Source organism: Jaculus jaculus, chromosome 3 (assembly GCF_020740685.1).
Source record: "Jaculus jaculus isolate mJacJac1 chromosome 3, mJacJac1.mat.Y.cur, whole genome shotgun sequence".
In the NCBI taxonomy this organism is placed as follows: Eukaryota; Metazoa; Chordata; class Mammalia; order Rodentia; family Dipodidae; genus Jaculus; species Jaculus jaculus.
Window position 1 is genome coordinate 33,709,607 of NC_059104.1, and position 27,984 is coordinate 33,737,590.

Here is a 27,984-nt window from a genome sequence, read left to right on the forward strand (position 1 = left end):
CTGTTCTTCTACATGAAAAGTGAAATCTATGAGCTGGTAGTAGTCTTTGTGACTATAGTCATTTTTAAAAACATTTTTATTTTATTTAATTTATTTGGAAGGGAGGAGAGAGAGAGAGAGAGAGAGAGAGAGAGAGAGAGAGAGAGATTGAGAGAGAGAGAATGGGCACACCAGGACCTCTAGCCACTACAAACAAACTTCATGTCCTCCCACCAGTTCTGGATGTCCTCCTAGGTCCTACTTTTGCTCCCCCTTGGCAGAAATGATGGCTGTGATTTCTCTCTGTCCATTGTTTTCCTACCATGGGAAGACAGCCTCCTAAGGCTTAGTTCCTTTCTAATAAAGTGAATGTTCACTTCTGCTCCTCACGGCTGACTTCCTCTTTTTCCACTCTGATTGCATTTATGGACAGCTTCCCACTGCTTAGTATCTAATTCTTCTTGCTATGTTTATCAGTTTGTTTTCCAAGTTAAGCCCATGCCATTGAAAATAGGGACTTATGACTTGGCGCAGTCTTTATTTCTCTTACCTCAGTGATTCTCAAAGAGTAGATCCATTTGCTATTTATTTAGTTTGTTGAAGTCTTTAAAGCTTGACACAAATTATTAGCATTTTGAAAATGTCCCCTACAAAGAGAACCCACAGAGACACGAAGATGGAAGGACTAGTGGAGCATGGCACGGATAAACTGGCAAACCACAATCTCACAGCCCCTTACACACCTACTGGGCATGTTCTGGAACAAAACGGTCGATGGATGGTGCTGGTGGAAAAAGTGATTGATGCATTTTTACAAATTTTTACAAATGTAACTCATTAACTACCTGACAAAAATAAAAATAATTTTTTTTGCCACTGTCATAGTTTCTTATGATTTTTAAAGTGAAAAAAAGAAAGAAAAATGAAATGAAGTCATTCCAGTCAGTCAAGCCTTTCTCAAAAGGCTTTACAAAGCAAGCCAAATTATTCTCTGAGTTGTTAAATAAAATAATTGATAACAGGTGACCAGCTAAGCTCTAGCAGCTGTCATCATAAAGACAAAGAGAACCTTCATAGTCAAGGTTAAGGTCCTAGCTATACTTTTATTTTTTGGTTTTTTTTTTCAAGGTAGGGTCTCACTGTAGCCCAGGCTGACCTGGAATTCACTGTGGAGTCTCAGGGTAGCCTCGAACTCAAGGCAATCCTCCTACCTCTGCCTCCCAAATGCTGGGATTAAAGGCGTGTGCCACCACGCCCGGCTCACCTAGCTATACTTTTGATGTGAATTGAAGCTTTGTAAGGCTATGGAATAAGAATATAACAGAATAGTATACCAAATTCTGGGAAAACAAAGCACTATAGTCTCTTTTTGTTGTTGTTGTTTGTTTGTTTTGTTTCGTTTTTCAAGGCAGGGTCTCACTCTAGCTCAGGTTGACCTGGAAATGAGCCTCGAACTCACTGTGGTCCTCCTACCTCTGCCTCCCAAGTGCTCAGATTAAAGGCATGCGCCACCACACCTGGTACTATAGTCATTTTTAAAAACATTTTTATTTTATTTTACTTATTTGGAAGCAGAGCGAGAGATAGGAGAGAAAGAGAGAGAGAGAGAGAGAGAGAGAGAGAGAGAGAGAGAGAGAGGGGCATGTGCCCCTTGTGCATATGGCCTACGTGGGTCCTGGGGATATCGAACCTGGGTCCTTTGGCTTCACAGCCAAATGCCTTAACTGCTAAGCCATTTCTACAGTCCCGGCGCTATAGTCATTTTAAAATTTAAGTTTCTTATAGTTCTTATAATCAATCTTTACTTTATTTCCCATTTTTATTCATCGTTGTGAGGGTTTACATAATTAGCGAGGAAAAAAACCATTTTCCTCACTAATTATGAGATGATTGATGGCCAGAGTTAAGGCAAAATTATTTTGTGGGAGCATGATTTGTTCTTACTTAAAGTAATGACATGCATTGTTTAGATTAGCTTTTCCGTAATGTTCTTGTGGAAAGAGTTAATTACCTCATAAATTTAACACAACATTACTTTTTAATACCACAGAAACAATGAAGCTAAGGATTAAAGCTTTTCAAGTTTCAAGATCACAGAATTGGAAAGAATTAACATCATACCTTAAATTCTTCAGATAGGTACAGGGTAATTCCATGTTTTCAAACAGAGCGGTGTTATCCAGAGGAACACAACCAATACAATGCTAATAGATAGAACCTTTAACAGATGCTATTAAGATTCCAACCACTGAAACAAACTCCATATGCATGTGTCACCTTGTGCATCTGGCTTATGTGGGTCCTGGGAAATCAAACCTGAGTCCTTAGACTTGACAGGCAAGCATCTTAAAGGCTAAGCCCTCTCTCTATCCCAGAGTTGTTAGTTCTGGCTATACTATTAGAGGTGAGATCATCTCACAATGGCCTGCTGAGGCTAGAGACCTGTTCAGTTCAAGAAGTTCAAAGTCTTGGGACAAGAGGACCAATAATGCCACACCAATCTGAGGCTGAGGACCCGGAGACTCCATAGATTCACTGGTACAAATGCAAGTTCAAGGTTAAAGAATCCAGATTCTGATGTCCATTAGCAATGACAGCAGAAAAAAAAAAAAAAAAAAAAGGGCTCTCACTCAAAGAGAGTTAATCTTTCTACCCTGTGAACTTCACCTTTTGATAACATTTTATTGGATCCCAGGTGTTTGGGAGGTTCCATCCACATTCAGGCTGTGTCTCTTCTGTCCTGCTTGCTGACCTTATAGTGATTTATTTCTGGGGAACTCTCACAATTACTCACAATTACTCACTAAGAAGTGTGCTTTACTGGGCTGGAGAGATGGCTTAGAGGTTAAGGCCCTCACCTGCAGACCCAAAGGACCCAGGTTCAATTCCCCAGGACCCACGCAAGCCAGATGCACAAGGTGGTGCATTTGTATGGAGTTCGTTTACAGTAGCTGGACGACCTTGTGCACCCATTCTCTCCTTTTCTATCTGCCTTTTCCTCTCTACCTCTCTCAAATAAATAAATTAACAAAAGTAAAATAAAATAAAGGAAATATGCCTTACCAATTTTCTCAATCTATCTAAGATGACAATCAAAATTAATCTTTACAGAAATGTCCTTGGGACTTTAGTGCTCTCTGGAGTTTGACTAGAACTGTGGTTTTCATCTTACCTGCTCCTAACATCTAAATAGTAGCTATCCATAAATTTGATATATTGAATTGTTTTCTACTCTTAGTGCCGGCATAGGGAAAAACAAAAGCAACATTGTTGGCCCTTTCTCTCCTTGTCTCTTTAACGTATTGTCACTCTTTTGGTCAAAGATTATGTTCTATACTGACTATGATGTCTATGATCCCTTGAAATCATGTCAATTGATTACATCAAAGATGTCTTGGCACTTTAAGTACATCAGTTCACGTGACCCTTGGGTGAGCTTCCTATGGGTCTCATCACCATCCCTAGTGTGGTAAGTGTGGCACTGAGGCAGGCAAACATGGGCAAATGCTTACTAAGTAGGAACCCTGCTTGGCTTGGGCAGTCCACACATCCCTGTCCTAACAATGCGCATAACAACCCCTTGGGCCAAACTGCACATATCTGCACTTTAAACAAGGAAGTAAGTCATCCCTTCTACTACCCTCTAGACTGGCCATGCCTGTATCTATTCAAATATGTTCTGGGATATAGTTGCTAATTTGGCCTGACCAGTTTTGGATAAACGGGAAATAAGGCAAACTGTGGCCTCTGGGTGAACTTTTAGGGAGAACCCCCTATTTGCCCTCTTATGTTTGTGCAGTATTGGGTGTACAGACGGTTCAAGTCAGACATGTCATGGGGAGGGATATGCTTAGTAAAAGCATTTCTAATCCAAGTCAATCAAAACAGAGAGCCACCCAAACTACAACCTTAGCAGCCTGCTCCTCTTTCCCCCTAGATTGCCTGAGTGGAAGCTGCAGGCAATAGGCTGGGAGGTTTGAGAACTCTCACTCAGGCGGCCCGCTGCCCCTCTTGGCCAAGCATCCAAAACTTGCCCTTTTGTGCTACCTTCCAATAAAATCCCTTGCTGCATCACTATTTATGCGACCTTTCCAATTCTTTAATATGATATCAAGAATCTGGAAATACCTAGACAGACCCATACTGATAACAATATCGAGGCAGCGAGGGAGTAGCCTGCGCAACCCAATGGCAGCTCTGCGCCACAGTTAACCAGGCTGCAACTCCTCAAACTTCCCTTGATCTCTGCACATCACAGTGTGATGGGATTGCTCCCCTCCACACACCAGTTCCCTTGCTCAGCTTCATTCTGTAACTGTGACGTGTCCTGAGCCTCCAATGTGTTCTGCCTGCTTCCTTTCTTTTTTTCTTTTTATGTTTTGTGGATTTTATTGCACTGTTCACATGTTCTCATGCTTTATCCTCAGATATTTACTCAGGATATGTTCTGGTTCTTTTGTTTTTAAGTAATTAATTTATTTATTTGAGAGCGACAGAGAGAGAGAAAGAGTTAGAGGGGGGGGGGGGGAGGGAGAGAATGGGCGCACCAGGGCCTCCAGCCACTGCAACCGATCTACACATGCATGCGTCACCTTGTGCATCTGGCATACGTGGGTCCTGGGGAATCGAGCCTCCAACTGGGGTCCTTAGGCTTCACAGGCAAGCGCTTAACCACCAAACCATCTCTCCAGCCCCTGTTCTGATTCTTCTTATGTGTTTTCTTTCTCTACTCTCATTTATTTGGAAATCTTTTTTGTCTACCATTGCTTTATGTAAAGTTCTACTTTCATTACTCTATCCCGTCTACCCGGGTCATCCTCCAACTGTCTGCAGCTCAGTTCCTTTATTGGTACCCTCCCCTTCCTTCCACCTCAGTGAGGACTTCCTCATCATAGAGGAGGCGGTGCCAGGAGGCGGTGCCATCCTCAGAAGTTCTCCTCTGACTTTTTTTTTTTTTTTTTTGGTTTTTCGAGGTAGGGCCTCACTCTGGCTCAGGCTGACCTGGGATCTGGGATTCACTCTGTAGTCTCAGGGTGGCCTTGAATTCATGGCGATCCTCCTACCTCTGCCTCCAGAGTGTTGGGATTAAAGGCATGCGCCACCACGCCCGGCTCCTCCGACTTCTTGAGCACAGCCAGACAAAAGGAATTCTAGAAAGGGTGATCTGAGGAAAGCGTGGAGATCATAAGGTCACAGCATTTTGGGAAGTGGGGACTAGCCTAGTGGGTCGGTGGGTGTAAAGAGAAAGCAAAGAAGGATTAGAAAGGGTGTGGTTGAGCACAGGTTTCTGACCCCCTGAAAGGGCTGTTCTGTGCAGCCAAAGTTGGTCATCGACGCTCACATCCTAAGAGGGTTCTTGTCTTTCAGACCATCTGAGCTTTGACAATATGTCCACGCGTTCCTCACTCTTCGTTCCTTCAGTTCCAGGACTTCAGCATCCAGCACTGCTGGGGACCCCAAAGTTCTTACCGATAAATTGACACCAACTGAATCGTCATTATATACTCATGAGAATGAGAAGGAGAAGTTAAGGCTGAAGGAGGGGGACATTCCAATGGTTGTGCCTTCTACTTAGCACAGTACCCCAAACTCCTAGCAACCTGGGAATCCAGTGCCGTCATCAGAGTCCCTCGTGAGTTTGGGGAGATAACAGCATGAACTAATCTGGAAGTCTGTGGGTGGGTGGAAGGAATGGTAGAGTCCTCCCCATCTGTCACTCCCAGAGCTTCTCCCGAGCCATGCCAAACCACCTGTCAGAAGCTGTTTCTGTGACTTCTGTTTGATATGTGCATTCTGGCAGCCCTCTCTTTTGCTTTAGTTTTTTGAGGTAGGGTCTCACTCTAGCCCAGGTTGACCTTACATTTTCTATGTAGTATCAGGGTGGCCTCAAATGCATGGCGATCCTCCTACCTCTTGACTCCCAAGGGCTGGGATTAAAGGCGTGTGCCACCCAGCCCTGCTTGGTCTTCTTCTGGCACACGCACATGCACACACACTTGTTTCTGTGAAGTTTATTCTTAATATTCTTTTTTAAATGTGTTTATTTTTATTTATTTATTTGAGAGTGAGTAACAGAGAGAGAAAGAGGCAGATCTATATAGAGAGAGAATGGGCGCACCAGGGCTTCCAGCCACTGCACAAACTCCAGACAGGAGCGCCCCCTTGTGCCTCTGGCCAACGTGGGTCCTGGGGAATTGAACCTCCAACCAGGGTCCTTAGGCTTCACAGGCAAGCACTTAACCACTAAGCCATCTCTCCAGCCCTATTCTTAATATTTCTTTTTTTTTTTTGTTATTTTTATTTATTTATCTGAGAGTGACAGACAGGAGGAGGAGGAGGAGGAGGAGGAGGAGGAGGGGGAGGAGGGGGAGGAGGGAGCCGAGTGCGAGGAGGGGGAGGAGGGGGAGGAGGGGAGGAGGGGGAGGAGGGGGAGGAGGGGGAGGAGGGGGAGGAGGGGGAGGAGGAGGAGGAGGAGGAGGAGGAGGAGGAGGAGGAGGAGGAGGAGAGAGAGATTGAGAGAGAATGGGCATGCCTGGGCTTCCAGCCACAGCAAATGAACTCCAGACGCATGTGCCCCCTTGTGCATCTGGCTAACATGGGTCCTGGGGAATTGAGCCTCAAACTGGGGTGCTTAGGCTTCACAGGCAAGTGCTTAACTGCTAAGCCACCTCTCCAGCCCTATTCTTCATATTCTTAAGCTATAGGTAAGGAGGCAATTCTCTGGGCTATGAGAAGTGCTTCTTTTATTCTATGATCGAGATTTTCTTTAATTTAGGGAGGTGATATTTAGATGAATAAATGGAGCTTTGTCAAGTCAGGATAGGAAGTCCTTTCTCTTTGTCAAATCTGTACTAGTGAATTTGGACAGTCCTTGGCAGGGCCTCCAGTGCGGGCACTGTGCGCACTGTGCTGGGGTCAGACTCAACAAAGGACAGACGTAGGAGAGCTGTAAGTGTCTGGAAGTTGGGTGAACGGGAAGATCCTCCAGGGGGAGGCTCTGCTTTCTGTTTTCTTTTTGTTCATTAAGTTGGACGACAAAAGGTGTAAGCTGTCCAGAAAGAGAGAGAGTTCTTCTTTTCTCTCTACTTGACTGAGACAAAGGAGAGAGGAATGACCCATGGGATGTCTCTGCTAAGACCCTTAAATACCAGGATTTATTTGAAAACTTCCTTTTTTTTTCCCACTTCAAGATAGTTGGTTTTTATTTTAATTAAAATAGAGCCAGAAAATATGTTCTTTCTAAGTATGCCCAGAAACCTATCACTTCCTTTGCCATGGTTTTAGGAACCTAACTTGTTTGAAAACTGAGTAAATCTCTATTCTTGCCCTCTTGCCCAAGAAATACAAAACGAAGAACATGGTGGCTTTCGCCTCTGAGAAGTTCTCCTTCAGTGTTTTGGGCTGTTGTGTCATGACAGCTGGAAGCAGATCATATCTCTGTGTCAGGAAATATTTTGATATATCACTTCTCTTTGCTTTCTCATTTCTTTGTTTTCATTTCCTCCTCACTATGGTTACTGTATAGTTAGTAAATGTTTTATAAATGAAGACTTGGCAATTTTTCAGTGAAAAGAAACCATAAACTTAAGGGAGAGGGGAGAAACAGAGCTAGTAAAACACTGAAATCGGAACATATGGTGACCATATTTCCTGAGTGAAAAATTACTACACATGGCTTGACCATTGTGTGTTGATCTGGGGACATTAAGAACACAAATTTTCCACAGTGGAATTCTTGTCCACTTGGCTTATCTGTTTCTATCCCATATCGACCTTGAAACAGGAATTGACTTGCGCTCCCACACTGGATCTTTTTAAAATTTTTATTTATTTATCTGCAAGGAGAGAGAGAAAGGAAAGACAGACAAAGAGAATGGGATGCCAGAAGCATGTTGCAGGTGCTGCAAACAAACTCCAGATGCATGTGCCCATTTTGCATCTGGCTTCACATTTGTACTGGGGAATTGAACCTAGGTTATCAGTCTTTGCAGGAAATGATTTAACTGCTGAGCCGTCTCACCAGACCCACACCAGATCTTTTTGGGGATCTTGGATCTTGATCTTCAAGGCACATTAGCAAAGAAGGGATATTTTACACTTCCTTACCCATTTCCTATGAGAGCATCATCAATCTTCAAGGGGCAAATATGCTCTCCAGGTTCAAAATGTTTGGAAAGTCTGAGTTTTATAATGTAAAGATGTAGGAAACCATCTTTAGGCTCACCACAGTCTCACAGTTGAGTATCTTATTGCATATTAACCTTACTATGCATTTAAAAAGTGGCTCCAACCTTGTATGGTGGTGCACACCTTTAATTCCAGCCCTTGGGAGACAGAGGTAGGAGGATCGCTGTGAGTTCAAGGCCAGCCTGAGAATACATAGTGAATCCCAGGTCAGCCTGGGCTAGAGCAAGACCCTACCTCAAAAAATAGTGGCTTCAAATCAGGTATGTTTCTGACTGCATCACTGTGCTCTTTCTGCTTAAAAGAAATTCTTTTGAACATATTTTATTATTTATTTATTTGAGAGAGAGAAAGACACAGGGAGAGAAAGAGAAAGAGAATGGATGTGCCAGGGTCTTCAGTCACTGCAAACAAACTCCAGACACATGTGCCACCTTGTGCATCTGGCTTATGTGGGTCCTGGGGAATCAAATCTAGGTCCTCTGGTTTTGCAGACAAATGCCTTAACTAAAGCCATCTCTCCAGCCCCTTGGAAAAGATTCTTGAAGAGGTACGTGTTTGAAAACAAAAAGTGAATGGGCAGAACACAGAGGAGTTTTTTTTTAGGGTAAGAAACTCTTTTATCTGATGCTGCGATGGTGGTTACACACCATTGTACATTTTTCAGGAATCTTAGCACAAACACCGTGAGTGAATTCCAGAGCCATCACCTGTAATAAATGCACAATTTTAGAGGAAGCTGGTGGCATACATTTATGGGAACAGAAAAAAAATATGGGAAATCTCTGCACCTTTCTCTCAGTTTTGTTGTCATTAAAAATGCTCATAAAATGAACTCTTTATGATTAAAAAAAAAGAAAGGGGTGTATATTTTTGTAACAGCAGATTTATTCATAATGACAAGTTCTTGGATCCTTTCACAGTTTTATGTCCATTACCTTAGTATGGTTTGGAAACTTTTGTGACAGTAAAAATTATTTCCATAAAGAATAGGCTTTCAAAAGCATTCTATGTCTTCAAAAGCATCCTCTCTCATAGAGTAGTTACTGCTGTGTATTGAATGATTAAAAATTTTGTTGAAGAGTTTCTCTCTATATATAGAGATGTCACATGTTCATTGCTTCACTCTTTTTTATTTGAAGCCCTTATAAGTTTCTTAATTCATAACAGCTTAGAACATTGTCAAGGTAGCAGGCATAGATTTTTGTGAATGCAAAGGTAGGATTTCACTCTAGCTCAGACTCTCCTGGAATGAACTGTGTAGTCTCAGGGTGGCCTTGAACTCACAGCGATCCTTTGCCCTCTGCCTCCCTAGTGCTGGGGTTAAAGGCATGTGCCACCACGCCCGGCAAGTATGCATTTTTTTAACTATCAGGTGAAGTTCATTGCCAGGGATTATCTTGGCTTTGATGTCTGCATGGGTCTATAGAGCGTTCTGAAAGAACAAGCTTCTTCATTCATTTTCCTGACTTCACATGCTTGTCCACAGACTGAACATTGGGTTAAAATGTACAGACAGTGCTACTTGATCCCTGTCCTCTATTCCCCAATCCATCTTACCAGGAGGGCTAACATCATAGCTCTGTCAGCTGAAGTTATTAAAAGTCAAAGAGGAACATTAATAAGACTGAGAAGTAACTGCGAATTGAAGTTAGAAATTGTAAAGGGCAGATGGTCTGTCTCCAGGGCAAGGGATTCATTTTACTTTTTAACTCAAGCAAGTTCCTGAGAATTAAAATTATAGGGAGAAACACACTGAATTCCCAAACTGTAAGAAATTTCCCTGCTGCCCCTGTGTTTAGCTAAAAATATTCCCTTCTTCTCCAGCTTTCTACCCATATCCTTAAATCTTGCATCATGGAAATTTCTGCCCAGGTTTGAGGTCCCAGTTTCTAATGGAACCACAAGCTCTATGTCTTGCCAGAAAATAAATTAGGAACCTGTAGTGTTCCTTTTCCAGCTATTATAACCAAGAAAATGGATTTGGGAGCTCGGTGTTGTTAAGCAACAATGTCTGGCCTTGTCTCCGGTAAGCAAGCATTCTTTTATTTACTCCCAACAGCTGTGCTTAAAAGTAAGCAGTTGTCCTTTCCTTAAGAAGAGCTCCCAAATGTGTCATGTGGTGTCAGCACATAGTGTACTCTTCTTCAGACATCTTCCCTAAAATAATATGACCCAGAATCCTTCAGTCTTACTTCTACTGTATTGTCTTTTGTGTTGCATTTTTATGACGTTCCCAATCTATAAGGTTTCCTCATTAACCCAGAAGATGGGCATGTCCAGATAACTTTGAGAATCTTAGCTAACTCTCATCAGAGGCAGTTTTGAACAGTGATACAGCTTAGGGTTACATGAACCTGCACAGGTCAGTGGCTAAGAGAGGGCTCTGGAGTCAGGTAGCCCCAGGGTGAATCTGTCCATGGCTGACATATATCCCATGAATCCTGGAGAAGTTACCTCTCGTCTCTGTTTCCAAGTCCTCAGACATAAACTGGAAGCATGAGTGTACTTGCCAAACAAGATGACTGAAAACAGCGCAGTAGATAGGAAGGCAGTGCTTTTAGAATAGTTCTTTCCATGTGCCAGTCTTATTTGGAAATGCTCACCTACCCCTGGCTGTCTTCTTTCCTCTCTCCCCTGCTTAGCTGCGTACTTGTGCTGGGTCTTCGTACTCCTGACTGTGCAGTAACAATGTCTTCTACTCTTGGCCTACCATTTCTGCTGCCTACAAGTGACAATCTTGTCAAGTAGGCCTTCCTCTTAGGATAAAGGAAGCTATTCATATGAGATTTTAATGAGTAAAAGTATGCCTGATCTTTTATCCCTGACTTATCTGAATTTATAACAGGACATAAAGTCTTAATTCAAGAAGTGCATGCAGATACGTTATATTCCCACTAGTGGTTAGTGCCAGGATATTTCTGCTACCCTTCAATTTATGCATGGAAGGTTATAGTTAATTATCCCCCAAAGACTAATAATTAACTTCCTTACCCATTTAAATCTTGTCATCATTACTGCCACCACACCTACTACTACCATAATCACCGTTATGTGAATAAAAAAAAAAATCCTCTTGTCTGCACATCTTCCCTGACATTTTATAAAGATTACCTCACTCCTACAAGTCATTGATAAGTAGGTATTGTTATTCTCTTCCCATTTATGTCAAGGCTCAGAAATTAAGCAACTATCCCAAGGGACTTGAATAATAAATACTTGAGATCTGAGCCTAGACTGGGATTCAAGCTCTACAGGCAGTGATATATTCCTGTGGTTATTTATAGAATGAGAATGGACAGCATTGACTCTCCTGAGGTAGCCATGGGGCAGCAGACTTGATGGTCACTCTAATTCCCTACTGCAATGCTTTCTACAAGTAGGTTTCCACCACGAGTGAGAGGAAAAGACATGGATCTCTGGATGCTTACTTTAGTTCTACCTCTTTCAAGGAATCAGTTATGACAGATGAATCTGGTGGCTGAATTTCTTGGTTGTCATAGGGGTCTAAGGAATCAGGGAAACAAGCTTCTATACCCATTTTTTTTTCCCACAAGCATGTTAGCAATCTTAGTAGACCAGCAAAAAGCAAAAAAAAAAACAAAACAAACAACAACAACAACAACAAAAAAAACAAAAATCCAGGTGTCTGAATTGCATCTACAGAACTGCTTACTATTGCAACTAGTACCTACCAATTACACGATTAACTTGGCCAATATGAATAGTAGTGCCTTTGCCCACTTTGAAATTTAAATGGTTTTGCTTACATGGTCCTTGTTATTTTCATTATTCCTTGGTAATGTGGCTCAGGGGGTCAGCAAAGTAGATGAGACCAAATTGACTGGGGTCTGTCAGATGCTCAGTTCTCTCCCCAGTTATAGATGCAGTAGCCCACCTATTTTAGCTTTACTGCATTCTGAGTACCAGCATCAATCCCAGCTTGCTGGGTGGAAATGTACTTCTCATTGTGAGCCAAAGCTATTGCAAGCTGCATTGTGAAACCATGTAACGGCTTACTGTGCTGAAAATTGGTCTCACTGTGTCCTATATTTTACTGCTCTGTGAACCGACTTACCAACAAATAACGAAACTATCAATAACCAGAAACCTCAGTCCACTATAACCACAAATTCCTGCTTTGATGAGTAGCTTTTCATTTTTAATCAAAGGGTGGCATAATTGAGAAATACTCTTTTGATAATTGTGAATATCTATTCTATATGTCAAAAGCCTAACATAATATTGCCAATGTTAAAAAAAAAAAGTACAGGGCTGTAGAGGTGGCTCAGCAGCTAAGGCACTTGCCTACAATGCCTAACAAGACAAGTTCAATTCCCCAGTAACCATGTAAAGCCAAATGCACAAAGTGGCACATGTGTCTGAAGTTCGTTTGCAGTGGCTGGATGCCCTGGTATGCCCATTTTCTCTCTCTGTCTCTCTCCTTAAAACTGAATACATAAATGTTAAAAAAATTACATAGCTGGGGCAATTGAAGAGGAGTATTCCTTTTTTTTAGTTCACTTCAAAATAGCAATAAATCATGAATTTTAGTTGAGGGCAAAGAACACAACTTTTGTACCTAAGCTTAATTTTTAAAAAGAAGGTACAGCCGGGCATGGTGGTGCATGTCTTTAATTCCGCACTTGGGAGGCAGAGGTAAGAGGATTGCCATGAGTTCGAGGCCACTCTGAGACTACAGAGTGATTTCCATGTCAGCCTGATCTAGAATGAGACCCTACCTTGAAAAAGCAAAAGAAAAAAAGAAAAAAAGAAAAAAAAGAAAAAGTATATATTTGGAATTCAAAGACATTTCCAAAGCAAAACAGTAAGTTGATAGTTTTAGCCATGTAGTATTCAGAAATAGTTTTGTCTCTCCAAGTTAAAATTGCATAAGAAGCAACTGGTAAGGTGTACAGTTACTTGGGGACATAAATGCCCAGCCAAAATTAAAAAAAAATAATAATTACATTGTTAAATTGTGTACAGTATTTTTAGACTTAGGGTTTTTCTTTTTCTCTCCTTTAGAACTTGGTTTTATTCCCAACAAGGTAGTTCTAAAGACTTTTTTAAAATAAATTAGTCCAGTGCATACTTGTGATAAAGTAAAATTGCTCCAAAGGAGGATAATAAGGTTATATAGATCTGCAGTGAGCCAGCGAAGGTTGGCACACTTAAATTGTGTTTTCTTTTGCTGAAGGAGTGTGAAAAATTGCTATAACTTACTTTTTTATTCCAAATGATAAAAAAAAAAATGCTTACTTTACTAGTCTCTCCTTTTGTGATCTGCTGATAGTGCTGGTCCACGAATTACTTTCCATATATCGATTTTCTGTTGAAATGAGAATCTGCAAGGTGTTTCAAAATGGGCGGTCAGGGTCTTAACGTCTGCAAAGCTGGCATTCTGACCCAGTATGTGAGTTGCCAGTAGGTCTGCACTGCAGACTGGGTCCTGATGGTGCCCAAGACTGTTATGGGCATCCTGGACAACACCTCTGTGACCATGGGCTATCCCTTAAGAAATCGTGAACCACCCAGATGCTATGTGGGGGATGTAAGCAGTCTGTCATCAAGATATTAAGCTTGCTTTGCTTGTCATTCAACATAGCCTCTAAGCTGTCAGGGTGTTATGAAGATGATATTCATCAGCAAAAGGAAACCTAGGACCCAGAGCGCCTCCAGTGAACATTGTACACCTCACCCTTTACTTCCTAATACCACTAGAGAAGCACTTTCATCCTTAAAAAACAGGTCTTGATTTTTCTCATCAAAAATCATCCTAAAGATGTCAAACAGCAATTTTACTGCCAAGGGAAAACAGAGGTATAAAACAGGAAGTTATAGGCAGAGCTTCACAATCTTGGTTTTCCTGTATTCTGACATAACCCTCACGACAGAAAGGAAGTCTTTTAATTCCTCAGTTGCTGGCTTCCTAATTGCATGTCACTTCTTATTTCCAGAAAATGCTTCATGCACTGCATCCCTCTGCTGTAGCGTCAAGGAAGAGGGCTTCAACTGATTCTTGCCTGAGCTCTTCCAACTCTCGATAGTTCTTAAATCTGAGGGATATGTCTCAACTGCAGAAGAATGACAAGAACGTGACACATTTGTTTTTTTGGATGAAAATGTGTAGGAAGTAACTTTGGCCCTAGTGCTATAAAATATAGCACCCCTTAATATAGCATCATAGCCAAATGTATATATTAACTGGCTTTGGGTCACAAGTAACAGAGACATGATTTAGCTGATGAAAACACTTGGAAAACATTCAGGATCTAAAAGCAAAAGCAGGCCTGCCACAGGATTGGCTGACCTAGCAGCTTCAGATTATCACAAAGGATCTTCTTTCTAGGTCTCTGTCATTTACAGTGTAGGCTCCATGCTGTAACTAGATCCTGGTGTTCATTAAGGTGGTGCCATAGCACATGAAACTTCCTGTTTCCTTAATAACTTTGTTAGAACAGAGAGAAAGAGAGAAAGCCTTTCCTTTACGGCTTCCTTTTATAGCTGAGAAGGTTCTGGAAATTGCGCTCTGATGTCTCATTGACCTGATTTCAATCACTCACCTAAACCTGAACAGATGGAGATTTCTTGGGAAATACTGTCTTCTGAATGCTTAGGTAGGTAAAGAGATAGTTATGGTTGGCATAGAATATTTAGTGCCCATTCTGAAAGGGAAACAATCCTCTCTAGTGAGGACTAATAGAATGTGAACAGTCACTCAGATGTTCAGCTTACATTAAAATCTGGCTATAGGGATGGACAGATAGTTTAGCAGTTAACCCACTTGCTTGAGACACTTAGGGACCTAGGTTCAAGTCCCCAGTAGCCACATAAAGCCAGATGCACAAGGTGGCGCATGTGTCTGGAGTTTGTTTACAGTGGCTAGATGACCTGTTGTGCCCATTCTCCCTCTTTCTCTCTCTGCCTCTTTTCCTTTCCCTCTCAAATAAAAAAAAAAAAATTTAAAAATAGCTATATGTAATAGCTAAGTAAAAGATTACTTCACCATGGTCTATCTTTTCAAAGGTAACATTCTTGACTTCTTTCTTAATAAGAATAATTAACAATGATTAAGATAGTGGCTACCAGCCGGGTGTGGTGGTGCACGCCTTTAATCCCAGCACTCGGGAGGCAGAGGTAGGAGGATCGCTGTGAGTTCAAGGCCACCCTGAGACTACCGAGTGAATTCCAGGTCAGCCTGGGCTTATAGTGAAACCCTACTTCAAAAAACAAACAAACAAAAAAAGATAGTGGCTACCTAGGAAATCTGGAATCTTCTAGGATATTTGGAGAAGAATGGGAATTCTATGTTTTTCTATTATTCACTTTAAAGGTTTACATATCTATCTGGGGGAGATACCAGGCTAGACCTTTCCCACTTCAGCTAATTCTAGATGTGGGGGCTTCTCTTAAATGATCTTTAACTTCTCCAGGTGTCTTGCTTTGCAGGATCATAGAGATCTAGAGCTCATTGGTTCTTTGGGGCAAGAGGATTTTATATTGATTTGAGGTTGATAAAAAACTAACCAAACTTTTGCATCTCAGTTGATGACACTCATGTTGGTGTAGTAGCCACTGATCAGTGCTAACTGCTGTCAAAGGGAGATCCTCTCTGAATACCAGAGAAGAGAATAGCTGGTGTTGCTCATCTCTGTGGGCATCACTCAGGTGAGCGTGTGATCTCGAACTGCACCTATGGTGCTCCTGTCAGTAGCAATGGACAGCTGGAGATGAGGCAGGGCCATCTACGCATCATGACTTCACTCTAGTCTGCAGTGTCTTCAACGTAACATTTCGTGTCCCAAGTTCAGTCAGTATCCATGTGTTTATTTTTGTCTCCTCAATATGCTCTTGTTCATTGAGATTCATTTCATAGCTCCTTCCTTGATTTGCTTTGTTTCTGTCTTCCTTTTAGAGTTTTGCACCTTAAGAGTCAAGGAGAGACTACTGCTGCCAAGCATCTGTTTATATATGCCTGCTGGCTGAACCACTTGCTTCACACTTTTTCCTAAATTCTAGTCATTTTCAGTGCTTTTCATTTCAAATTAGTCCCAGTATTCTTCTCTGAGAAGGACATGCATATTTTTTATATGATGAAATAATAAATCAATATGATACCACCTGTCATTTATTTTACATTAATGGCTTTGAGCCACATAGATTGCGTGACTCTCAGAGAATCTTTCTAACTTTCCTGACAGTAGAGTGAACTCCAGATACATGTACCACAATGTACATCTGGCTTATGTGGGTCCTGGGGAATCAAACCTGGGTCCTTGGGTTTAGCAGACAAGCTTCTTAACCACTGAACAACCTCTTCAGCCTTCATTTAATACACTTTTAATTAACAGAGCAATAATTTCTTTGACTTCTATAAATACTTGATCTTTTAATAAATAATATTTTATATATGCAATAATTTGGATAGTGTTTAATGTTTTGAGATATTACAAAGTGTTTATTTTTATCTCAATTATCTTTAGCCTATGATGGCAAATGTAATTATTACAACTATCATAAAAATGTTTAAATAAAATCTGAAGCTTATGCAATCTAATGGAAGTTGTGCTTAGACAAAGATAATACAATTCCTAAACACATACTGATTCATAACCCAAATACAAGTACTTATTACTGGGGACTCCCCTTTACTAAAATTTAAATTTTTCTTTGACTCTACAAACAATTATCCTTGGAAGAGTCTTTATGCTTTAAGAAAACATTTAGATATGCCTAAATAAATAAATATATGATTCATGATCTCCATCTCAAGGAAAAATGCTAAAATGGATTTTGTTTCTTTTGTGTGAATAGGTGCCTACCATTATATAATCTATGGCCTGTTTAGTTAAGGGTAGATCCATCTCACTTTGGTTGAAGAGCAATGTTGCTTTCTTAAAATTATAGGCTAATTAGTTTCTAAGACACTCCATCTGAAAGGTAACTCAATGCCAATTAACTAGGTGATGCACTGCAGACATTTTCCCAGGCTTATAATTCATGAGAAAAGGGGAAGATTAAGTTTGAGAAATAGAAAAGAAGAGAAGCAGGCCTTTGTGCAATTTATTTAAATGTATCTAAATTTTTTCTTTTTTTTGTAATTTTTGTTTATTTTTATTTATTTATTTGAGAGCAACAGACAGAGAAAAAGAGGAAGATAGAGAGAGAGAGAGAGAATGGGCACGCCAGGGCTTCCATCTACTGCAAACGAACTCCAGACATGTGCACCCCCTTGTGCATCTGGCTAACGTGGGTCCTGGGGAATCGAGCCTTGAACCCAGGTCCTTAGGCTTCACAGGCAAGCACTAAACCATCTTTCCAGTCCTCTAAATATTTTCATAAAGGATAAAGAGCCTTACCAATGGTAAGACATCTAGGAGTTGCCCTGGCACCACTGACCAGGTGGCCTAGATATTGCTAGGAGCTGACCTGGACTTCACAGCAAGGTATTTGTTCTTCTGTTGAGAACAAAAACAAACAAACAAACAAACAAACAAACAAACAAACAAACAAAAAACCAAACATCAATAAGTCATTGAACACTAGCATTGAGCAAGGCTTCTCAGAGACTAGGATGAGGGGAACCACACACACACACATAAACATACACACACACACATAAACACACACACACACACACACACACAACCACTTATAACCCTGCCTACACCCAAATAGCCTGAGGTGACTGTGTAAGGGAAATGCTAAGAAATCCAATCCAGTTCAGACTTCCTGAAATTTCCCTTAAATCACAGACTGCAGCCTGCCTATTGCAGTGTGTTCTCTCTAGCATCACCCTGCTTTGATGTCCTGTGGTTCTCCGTGGCATGTGGGCTCCTTATTGTGATGGAAAATAAATCCAGCTTGTTCAACAAGTGTGTTCCTAGTTGATTTTCTCTAGGAGGCATCGCCAGATTTTGTTATTCATCTAGAGAAGGAAAAAATGTAAGCACAGTTTATTCCATTAGTAACATCTATTAGTGAGACTTTACCACCTGGGAAAAACCTTCAGAAATAATGTTATTTCTGGATTTTTTTTTGGTAGAACTCGTGTGCTATACATAAACATGTCCTTCACATAATATTTTGGTTTTATTTCTCTAGAGAACAAATAGTAATGTAGGTTCTCTAAAGACTACTTTTTCCCAATTATGGATTTTTTTTTTTTTAAAATTTAGAACTTGTACCTTACTACAAGGTCAATAGGAAAGACTTCGGATGGATTTCTATGTGTGTCCAATGGTTAAATTAAAGCTGTCTTTGGCCTTGCTTAAAAGCCTACTCTCTAAAGACCAAACCTGCTATTCTTACATATATAGCTTTGAGAACGATGCTTATTTGTGAAATGGGAAGGACAATAGTACTTAACTTAGAAAAATGTTAAAAAGATTGAGGGAAATGATGTTTCATATTTTCAGCACTAAATGCATTTTGCTGATAATGATCTTTGTTATTATGACTTATAAATCTTTTAACTCATGGAACAAACTACGTAGTTAGTATTTCAAACCTCAATAATTCTTGGGACGGATCTCAAATCTGACCAGCTTATGGTTTCTTTTTTGATACTTGATACTGTCTAAGTTCTATTGGATGTATAAAAACGTTGTGTGGCACTTTCTGTAAGTCCTTCACACAGCTTTTCATGACCGCTCCTTCGATACCTCCTCCAACCTTTCTGAGCTGCGGTTAGGACTTGAGCACCTATAAGAGTCCTCAGCTTTTGTAAGAAAACCGCAGTTCTACCCCCAGCTGAGCTGACTCAAAAAGTAAGTGGCTTTGGGTTTATCTGGGACTTTAGAATACAGCACCCCAGGTACTTACCAGGAGTATTATCTCAAAGTGTCTGCCACTTACAGTGTATTAAAAGCTCAGCTCAGAGAACCAATTCTTAAGTGCAGGCAATCCACTTATTCTTCTATGTTTTCTAAAACCTGTCCTAGACTCAAGACAGAACAGAGGACAGTAGAATGCTTACATTGTACTATTTTTGCTCATGGAGGTTCCTTTCAAAAGTTGTATTCTACAATTGTGCTCTTAACTTGCACTGAAAATGTTTCAAACCAAGGCCTTCACAGACTTACTGTTAAATCCAGTGATTGGTTCTGTCTTAAAAAAAAAAAAAAAAAGTGTGTACTCAATAAGTGTTTGTTGAAAAAAATAAAATAAATAAAATAAGTGTTTGACGAATGAATAAATACACCAATTAATAAATGACTTAGTGAGTTTCGTCTTCAAGATGTTCATATCCTCTTCACTTGAAGATGAGGCCCTTCTCATGAATTTTAAGGCATCTCACAAGCAATTTTGAAATGAATTATACTGAAGTATATCGTTGGTAGATGTATCAGAGAATTTTATCATGGGCCTATATTCAATTGAAACCAAGGTAGTCAACCCCAAAACTTCTGTGTGATTTTACTTCTTAGCCATGGCCCCTTTCCCATAAACCCTAAGTACTCCTTTGTCACTGGCTGGGTTTGTTTTTCTCTTTGAAATAATCATATAATAGCATCATTCCAGATGTAACTTTTGAGACTTGCTTTTTCATTCAGCATAATGTGTTGGGCCTTGAGAAGCCCGGAGTGAGGCCTAGTGGAACTTCCTGAGCCTAGCTAAAGTTTGCTGATCTGCCTCCGGCCAGCTACGCCTAATGGCTTCTGGCCTGCTACTTCCACATAGGAGTTGGAATTCCCGCCATGCTTGGGACCAATCATCTCAAAAGTCATGGTTTGCTATTGGCCCTTACCTCTTCCCCCATGCGAGAATCCCACCTTTGTTTCCAACATTATATAGGCAACTGCTTGTAACAATAAAGCGAGTTCCTGCTTCGACAAGACTCCTGACTCAGTGTGGTTTTTCTCTGGTGACTAGGAGAGGTTCTGAGTTGTCCAATGCTCATCTTTCTCCTCAACCCCTTGGGAGGAACCAGCAAGCCTGGTCCCTCCTCAGCACCACCTACCTGCCAGGGAGGAGCCTGGCAATAAGGCATCTGGGATTTTGCATATTGTTTTGTTTCTCTCCCATGTAGCTCCTGTCCCACTGCTATACATATGTTTGGGGTGTGAGTGTGTGTGTGTGTGTGTGTGTGTGTGTGTGTGTGTGTGTATGTGTGTGTACATGCACCCAAGTTTTGTTTCCTGAGCCTAAATTGAGCTGGAATGTAGGGTTGCAAAGCAAGTGTAAGTCTAGTTTTGTAAGAAGCTGCCAGACCCTTTTCCAGAGAGTCTGTCATGTTTGACATTCCCATGAGCCATGTTTGAGCATGCCAGTTACTCTGCCTGCTTGAAAACCCCATGTCTCTTCATAGATGTGTAACAATATCTCATTGTAGCTCTAATGTTCATCCCCTTAATTGCTAGTGATGTTGAATATATATTATTTATTAAAAATATTTTTTATATATTTGAGAAAGAGAGAGAGAGAGAATGGCCATGCCAGGGCCTCCAGCCACTGCAAACGAACTCCAGACGCATGTACCCCCTTGTGCATCTGGCTTATGTGGGTCCTGAGGAATCAAACCATGGTCCTTAGGCTTCACAGGCAAACACCTTAACCACTAAGCCATTTCCCCAGCCTGATGTTGAATATTTTTCAGGTGCTTAACTGCCATTTGTACATCCTCCATCCTCTTGTATGACATCTTTTTCTCATAGGAGAACTGGTCTTCTTGTTTTCTTTTCTTTCTTTAAACTGTGGGGCATTTAGTACTTTGAGTATTATGGTTACATATTCTTTGTTAGATATGTGATTTGCAAATACTGTTTTGCTACTCTGTAGCATTTCTTTCCTTCTCAATAGTCTATTTCACAGACTAAACATTCATGCCTTTGATTTGGTCATTGAATTTTTTTCTATTGTGTATAATGAATTTGTGTATATTTTCTCTTTTGCCATAGAAACCATTTCTCTCCCTTTTCTATCACAGCACTTCCTCCTAATATTTAAGGAAGGCTTTCTGAAGAAAAACTGGGGACTTACTTCACAATTCACTTTTTCATGTTGTCTTAAATCCAGAAAAAGTGATGCTTTGATTCACATTTATGGGAATGGGACCAATGTGAAAACAAAATTCAAAATGCTTTATGTTGCTTTTGAGTCAATAATATCTTTTGCTTGTTTAGATTTTTTTTTTTAATTTTTGTATCTGTTCATTCATTCATTCTTTTTTTTTTTTGAGGGAGGTCACTGGGGCATATGATTGACTATCCAAGTTTAAAGGTGATGTTGCAGAAAGTCTCTGGCAAGATACCTGAAAGCAGAGGCATTTTTTCACTCTGGGGACAAAGAACCTGAGATAGCTCTCCAAAGAAAATTTGACCTCAAACTTAACTTTTATTTTCATTTTGTAGTTTTCACGGGTGAGGGGAGGGGTAATTTAAAAAACAAGGCAATTTGCATATCAATAATTTCTATAGTCAGGCCCCCCCAATAATGAACTCCATTTTATTTTGTTTTAGCCTAAACTGTCTTTCCTTCTTATCATCTCTCTGGGCCCTTTCTGGACCTTTCTCTCTTTGGGATTTTTCCATCTGTTGCAAAGATAAGTTTAGTCCTTGGCAATTGACTGTTACAGTAACTCGGTGAATGATTTCAACAGTTAGCTTCTTTTCTACCACATTCCCTCCTCTTTACTGTCGTGAAACCTTAGGAGTGTGCATGTAACAGCTGGTTCTCCTGACATACCACCTGTACTCTAATTGTTTTCAGTCTAGACGATGAATGTGGATAGGGCGTATTTGATTATCTCTCCTTCTTTTTCTCTCTCTCATACCCTCTTTCTCTGTCTATTTCTCTCTTTTTTTCCATCTCAGAACTTCATCTTAATATTTAAGGAAGGATTTCAGAAGAAGCAACAACTGTAGACTGACTTCACAAGTCATTTTTTTTTTTTTAATATTGGCTTAAATCCAGAAAATGTGATGCTTTTGATTATGGGAATGGTACTCAATATGAAAACAAAATTCAAATTGCTTTGTACTGTTTTAACTTTATAATATCTATTTAGTTTGTTTGTTTAGATTTTTTTTTTTACTTTTGCTGTTTTCTTTCTGTTTGTTTTGTTTTTGTTTACTTTTTCAAGGTAGGGTCTCACTCTCTAGCCCAGGCAGACCTGGAAATCACTGTGTAGTCTCTGGGTGGCCTGGAACTCACAGTGATCCACCCACCTCTGTCTATCCACCTACCTCTGCTTCCCAAGGGCTGGGATTAAAGGCATGCACCATATCACAAAGTTCTTATTTATTTATTTATTTTTTAAAGTATAGGCTCAATCTAGCCAAGACAGAACTTGAATTCATTACGTAGTCTCAGATTGGCCTCAAACTCATAGAGATCCTCCTAACTCTGCTTCCTGAATGCTGGGATTAAAGGTGCACACCACCACATTCAGCAAGTTCTTTAGATTTATACATTTTGATTCCTCTTGAAGAGACCTAAGAATCTACTGAATTGCCACTCATAGAAATACCAATATTGACTTAAAATTCAATAATTTAATAACATACTTTGATTCATTTTATAGGACTTTATTATTTTTAAATGTTTTGTTTGTTTGAGCAAATGAGATAGAAGGAGGGAGATGGAAGAGAGAGAGAAAGAAAGAGTGAGAATGAGTGTGGGAGGAACTCAAGCCACTGCAAAGGAACTTAAGACACATACACCACCTTGTACATCTGGCTTTATGTGGCTACAGGAGAATCAAACACTGGTTCTCAGGCTTTGCAGGCAAGTGCCTTTAACACAGAGCTGTGTCTCCAGCCCCTGAGGACTGTGACCATTCTTCACTAGTTTCATTTTCTTAACATTGTGCTAAAGTGATGAAATGATAGATGGTCCTGGAGGACTTGGCCCAGCCATGTCTCTGCTTCTTTTTATCTTATACTAACCTGGGCATCTGAAAGCTGCACAAAAATATTTCTCTATTTATAAAGATACTTCTCTGAAAAGGAAAGAACTTTAGAAATGCATGAAGCTCGCTACATGAGACTTTCTGAGTGTACACGAATCAGAATTAATTTAGAAAATTTCCATGGACCTAGGTAGGATCTGGGAGTCAGACACACTGACCTTGTAGTTTCTTAGGGCCCTATCTTACTTATATAGACACACGTGTGTGCATACACACACACACACACACACACACACACACACACACACACACAATCTTGCATATAGAAAGAAAGAACTTCTGTAATGTGTACCAGCACTGAATTATACATTTATACACACTGAGTTTATTTGGGCCAGAATTTACAAGAGGAGTCACAAAATTCATAAGGGAGCCACTGGGGCACATGATCTAAGTCTAAAGCTGATGCATACATTTTAGCGGTAGAACAGGTGTGAACGCAAGCGTGACACACACGTATTGCAGTGAGAAGACAGACTGCAGTTATGTCAGGAAGATGTGAGAGACATGCTGTCAGAGATGCGAATTCAAGAGAAGTATAACCCAGATTGCAACGAAACAGGGAGGAAAAAAGTGTCTCATTCCCCCAAGGGAAAGGCAAAAATAAAAACAGATGCATACTGTTTCCTGACACTTGACACCCCAATCCTAACCCCAATCTGGCCAACTCTCACATGAAACAAACTCTTATCACGAGCTAAGGCTAACTGCTTTCAGGGGGACTTGTAGGGTGACTGTCCCCATACCTGTGTGAATGCGTGTACATGAGCATATGTGCCTCTGAGCCTCGTCACCTGTGTCAGCTTGTGCGTATGAGGATGTGCTTGTTTGCCTGCTTCTGCCTTTGCCTCAGAGGGTCACACAACCCTGGGACTTCACAGGTAACAAGTCACATGCAGCTGGTGACATACTTGGAAGTAGAAGCTTGAATGATGTCCCGGAGCAGGTGATGAACTTCGAAGACCCAGTATGACTTCTGCATGGTGACAAATGTATCAAGGAGGGGATGAATGGGGACCCAGCTATGCCTCTTCAACACACACACACACACACACACACACACACACACACACACACAATCTTGCCTAAAAAAGGGCGGATACAGACTACAGAAGTTCTGAAGTTCAAAGCACAGCAGGACAGTGGCATGGGGGTGAGGCATGTTGCTGTAACTGTGTCCTGTTATCCCTGACACAAAGGAGAGAAGTCTGCAGTTTGAGGGTCCTTCAGGAAGGTCTTGTGTGAGCAAGGGACTCAGGCTAATGGAGGGCAGGAGTGACCTCACTTCCTTGACAACAGCCATCAGAACTTGAAGGGCTGGTAACCATGCAGTCACAATGGAGAGGTGACCTCAAGCAACTGCGTTACCTGGAGAACCTAACATTTGTCCAGAGACCCTGGACAGTGAAAGATGTGTTTCTTCCCTTTCTCTCGGTCTGTGCGCGCAAGGCTTAGGAGAGTCTGGCGAAGGGGCCCTTGTCGTCTCTTGAGATGGTGTTTGTGCTGCTGCTGCGCCAAATGTCTCTCCCCACCTACTGTAAGTGACATATAAGTGAGACTGGACGGCCCAAAGTAAGGCCCGTGACGACCAAGAAAACTCTCTCAGCACCTTGGGCTGTCCCAGTCATTCCCTCTCTCTCTTTCTCTCCCTCCCTCCCTACCTCCCTCCCTCCCTCCCTCCCTCCCTCCCTCCCTCCCTCTCTCTCTCTCTCTCTTTCTGTGTGTGTGTGTACATGGAGGAAAATCTCTTTCTGTACACTTTCCACTTCAGTATATAACAATGAGTGATTTAGTTTGTTAATATTTTCTAACCATCCTTCCTTGATCCCTCTTCAGGAGGAACATGAATGGAGAGGCAGGTTTGATCCCTCAAACCCTAACTATGTGAAGAATCTAGTCGATTATCTGCCACCTGCTGTCCTGAATAGTGATTTTCAGTTTGTCGCCAATTTCCTGGCTGTCTATCCAGAGTACACTACCACTTGGGACTTGTTGGACCTCATAATGAAGCGGTGAGTGCCTGTGGACAAGGGCCAAGGAGCTCACCCTTTCCTGTGTCTTTTTATTTCTTTTCTTAAAATAAAAACTTTATGTATTTATTGCGGTGAGATAAGTGAGGCAAAGAGGGAGTGGCATGTGGTGGCTACAAATGGACCCCAGACACATGTACAACTTCTATATGTCCGGTTTTATTTGGGAACTTGAACCAGGGCCACCAAATTTTACAAGGAAACATTTTTAATTGCTCCCCAGCCCACTCCCTCCTGCTGCAGTCTTGGGAGGCCTCTGCCATCCTAAGGCTGTTCCCCTAGACTGTGGTGAGGGATAACCAAGGCTGCACACTGGCAATGTTGGGCCTGGGTCAGATAGGTACAGGGGTTTTCATAGCTGGTGTCCCCTTACTTTCCCCCACCCCAAAGAGCACTGCTCAAGACCACACTTTATTAGGCCTCAGGAAAAGCCCTTTCCTCACTTATAAAGTTTTCCCATTGTGGAAGAAAGAAATGAAAGCTTGTAAGAGCCACTGGGTGGGAAGGGGTATCTTGAAGTACACACTCCCTTGAAACTGACTGATTACCCCACAGAGAATGACAGTAACCCCTCTGAAGAGGTTCCACTGTGGAACAGGGGTGTGGAAGAGGGATATATAAGAGGATAACATAAGAGAGGTATAACCAACATGTGATTAGTTCATACAATAGAGTCCATAATAGATAAGAAAAAAAGAAGATAACAGATACCATCTAGCATACCTAGCCTAAATATTACATGATCAAAGAGTTCACCTAGGGCACTCCAAGGAGCTCTGTCCAGACACACGGAGATGTCTAGGAAGGGGAAGCTTGGGTTCTTTCATGGCCCAGACACTCAGTCACACATGTGCCTGCAATTTTCCAGGCACTTAACATGTAACACAGAGAATAATCAACACACCACTTTTCCAGCTGTCTTTGTTCTGGGCTGTTAATCTGTGACTCTAGATGTCCTAAGACTTGTGGGGGGGGGAGGTAGAAGGGGGCAGAGGATCTATGAACTGATACCCTGTTGACATCCTTTAGGTACCCACGTTTTCAGCTTCATAATGAATCTGAGGAGAATCAAAACATGTGAGTGGGCTTTGGGTAAAGAGAGAGGTAAGCTTCCCTTTGCAGTGTGGGATGGCTGAGGAGCTATTGTTGGAGGCCTGGGAAATGGTCCTCACCCTCTTCTCGTGATTTCCACGAGAGGACTGAAGCCTGGGTCTTCACAAAGGCAAAGAAAAACAGAGATCTGTGGGTGGAGTTTTCAGTGCTAGCGGGCAGAGGGAGGATGGCAGCTGAAAACAAAATTCCATGCCCACCATAGTCTAAACCAGGCCAGTGTGCACAGTACTGTCTTCTGTTCAAGCCAGGGACAGAGGGCATCAGGATCCGGTGTCCACATGGACACCAAGCCCTGCTCACCATGTCCAGCTGCATATGACCTGGGGTCACTGTCCATGCAGAACCATGTGACAGTGATATATAAGGAAGAGATCAGGCTTCTGATTCTATTTCCGGTCTCCCTTCCCACAGTGCCTACATTTACTTCCTGTCAGAGTGGATAGAAAAATTTCCACAAGATTTCACTGAGAATCCAGATATGACCGTGGTGAACAAGCTGATGGACTACCTGAACCTCAACACGCCCGGTTCAGAACTACTCAAGCAATTCCAGTCTCTATTCCCAGTGTTAAACGAAAAGAACAATGACACCAGTGCCTCACAGGAACCGGCACGTGGTAGGTGCCTGAGAATGTGAGAGGATGGTTCAGTGATGGGTACTGTAAATAGGCACCTGAAGGTGGCATTTGGCCTAGAACCAGAGCTGGACCCCAGGCTTGTGAGGTGTCCTGTGGGGGGGATAGGGACTGGACATTCTCTAGCAGGAAGGGGTCTTGTGTGGCTTTAGAAAAAGTTGGGGAACACAGTGTTCTTGACAAACTCTTGTCACCCTGGAACTCCTATACTACCTTGACTTGTAGAGGTGAATCCACCTAAAGTGAGTCTCTTTCTCTCCGTAGCTTTGGGGCTCCACGACACAGGAGATGCCGAGCTCCAGGCACCCAATGATTCATCTGGGATGGCTGAAACACTGGATGGAAGAACAGCAGGACTCCAGGAGGAGCTGGAACCATCCAGTGATCTTGTTGCAGGAACATCGGCAGCAAGTACCCCAGCACTTCTCCTGAAGACCGTTGGTGTAGTGCATCTTCTGCCTCCTTTGGCCCCCACTCCATCTATGCGTTTAGAAGCGCAAAATCCTCAGAAGCGCCATCAGTCTATGACAGGATTATTTGAGCCAGATCACCTCTGGTCACTTCCCAAAGTTGATATTTGAGTGCTTTAGGCCTCTACTTAGCAGTCGCAGTTCTTGCCTCTGCGACAATATACCCTCTTAGGAAAGATACTTATTTTACTTTGTAAGGTTCATTTATATAGTTTATTGACGTATTCCCATTCATTCATTGTTTTAAATAAAATCATATAGTTCACTCTAATTGCCTGGCTCAAGGTCATGAAGCGACTCCTTGCATGCACATTCTCTAGCAAGGTCAGCATTTAGACTGCTGCCCCAAGACAAGTTCCTGGTTCATGGAGGTTGGCAGTCATGGGGGGCATGACGGGAATGTGTGAGTGAAAGAATGCAGCCTGTGCCTTGAAGGACCACAGATGCCCTCCGCAGTGGATTACTACCCTCGGCCGGGTAGTGCACGCAATGGTTAAGGACATGAAGTATGGCATCAGGCCAACCAGTCGCATTGACAGAGACTTCGAACATAGTTTAGGGCACTTGTTCTGTCAAACTGGGGCATGCTCCCACTTGGGAGGGATGGAGACAAGGTTAATGTCACTGTGTGTGGCTTTCTCTGTGCATCCTGACCACAG

The 27,984-nt window shown here is 41.7% G+C and overlaps 1 protein-coding gene across 1 annotated transcript; it reads left to right on the top strand.

The window, feature by feature from the left end:
* The first annotated feature begins 655 nt into the window (after positions 1-655).
* Positions 656-27,436, top strand: LOC123459408 (ral guanine nucleotide dissociation stimulator-like). The gene is made up of 5 exons (XM_045146025.1): positions 656-808; positions 24,914-25,089; positions 26,137-26,184; positions 26,632-26,837; positions 27,120-27,436. Exons 1-5 carry the CDS (start codon positions 656-658, stop codon positions 27,434-27,436), a joined length of 900 nt encoding a protein of 299 aa, XP_045001960.1.
* Positions 27,437-27,984: the final 548 nt, after the last annotated feature.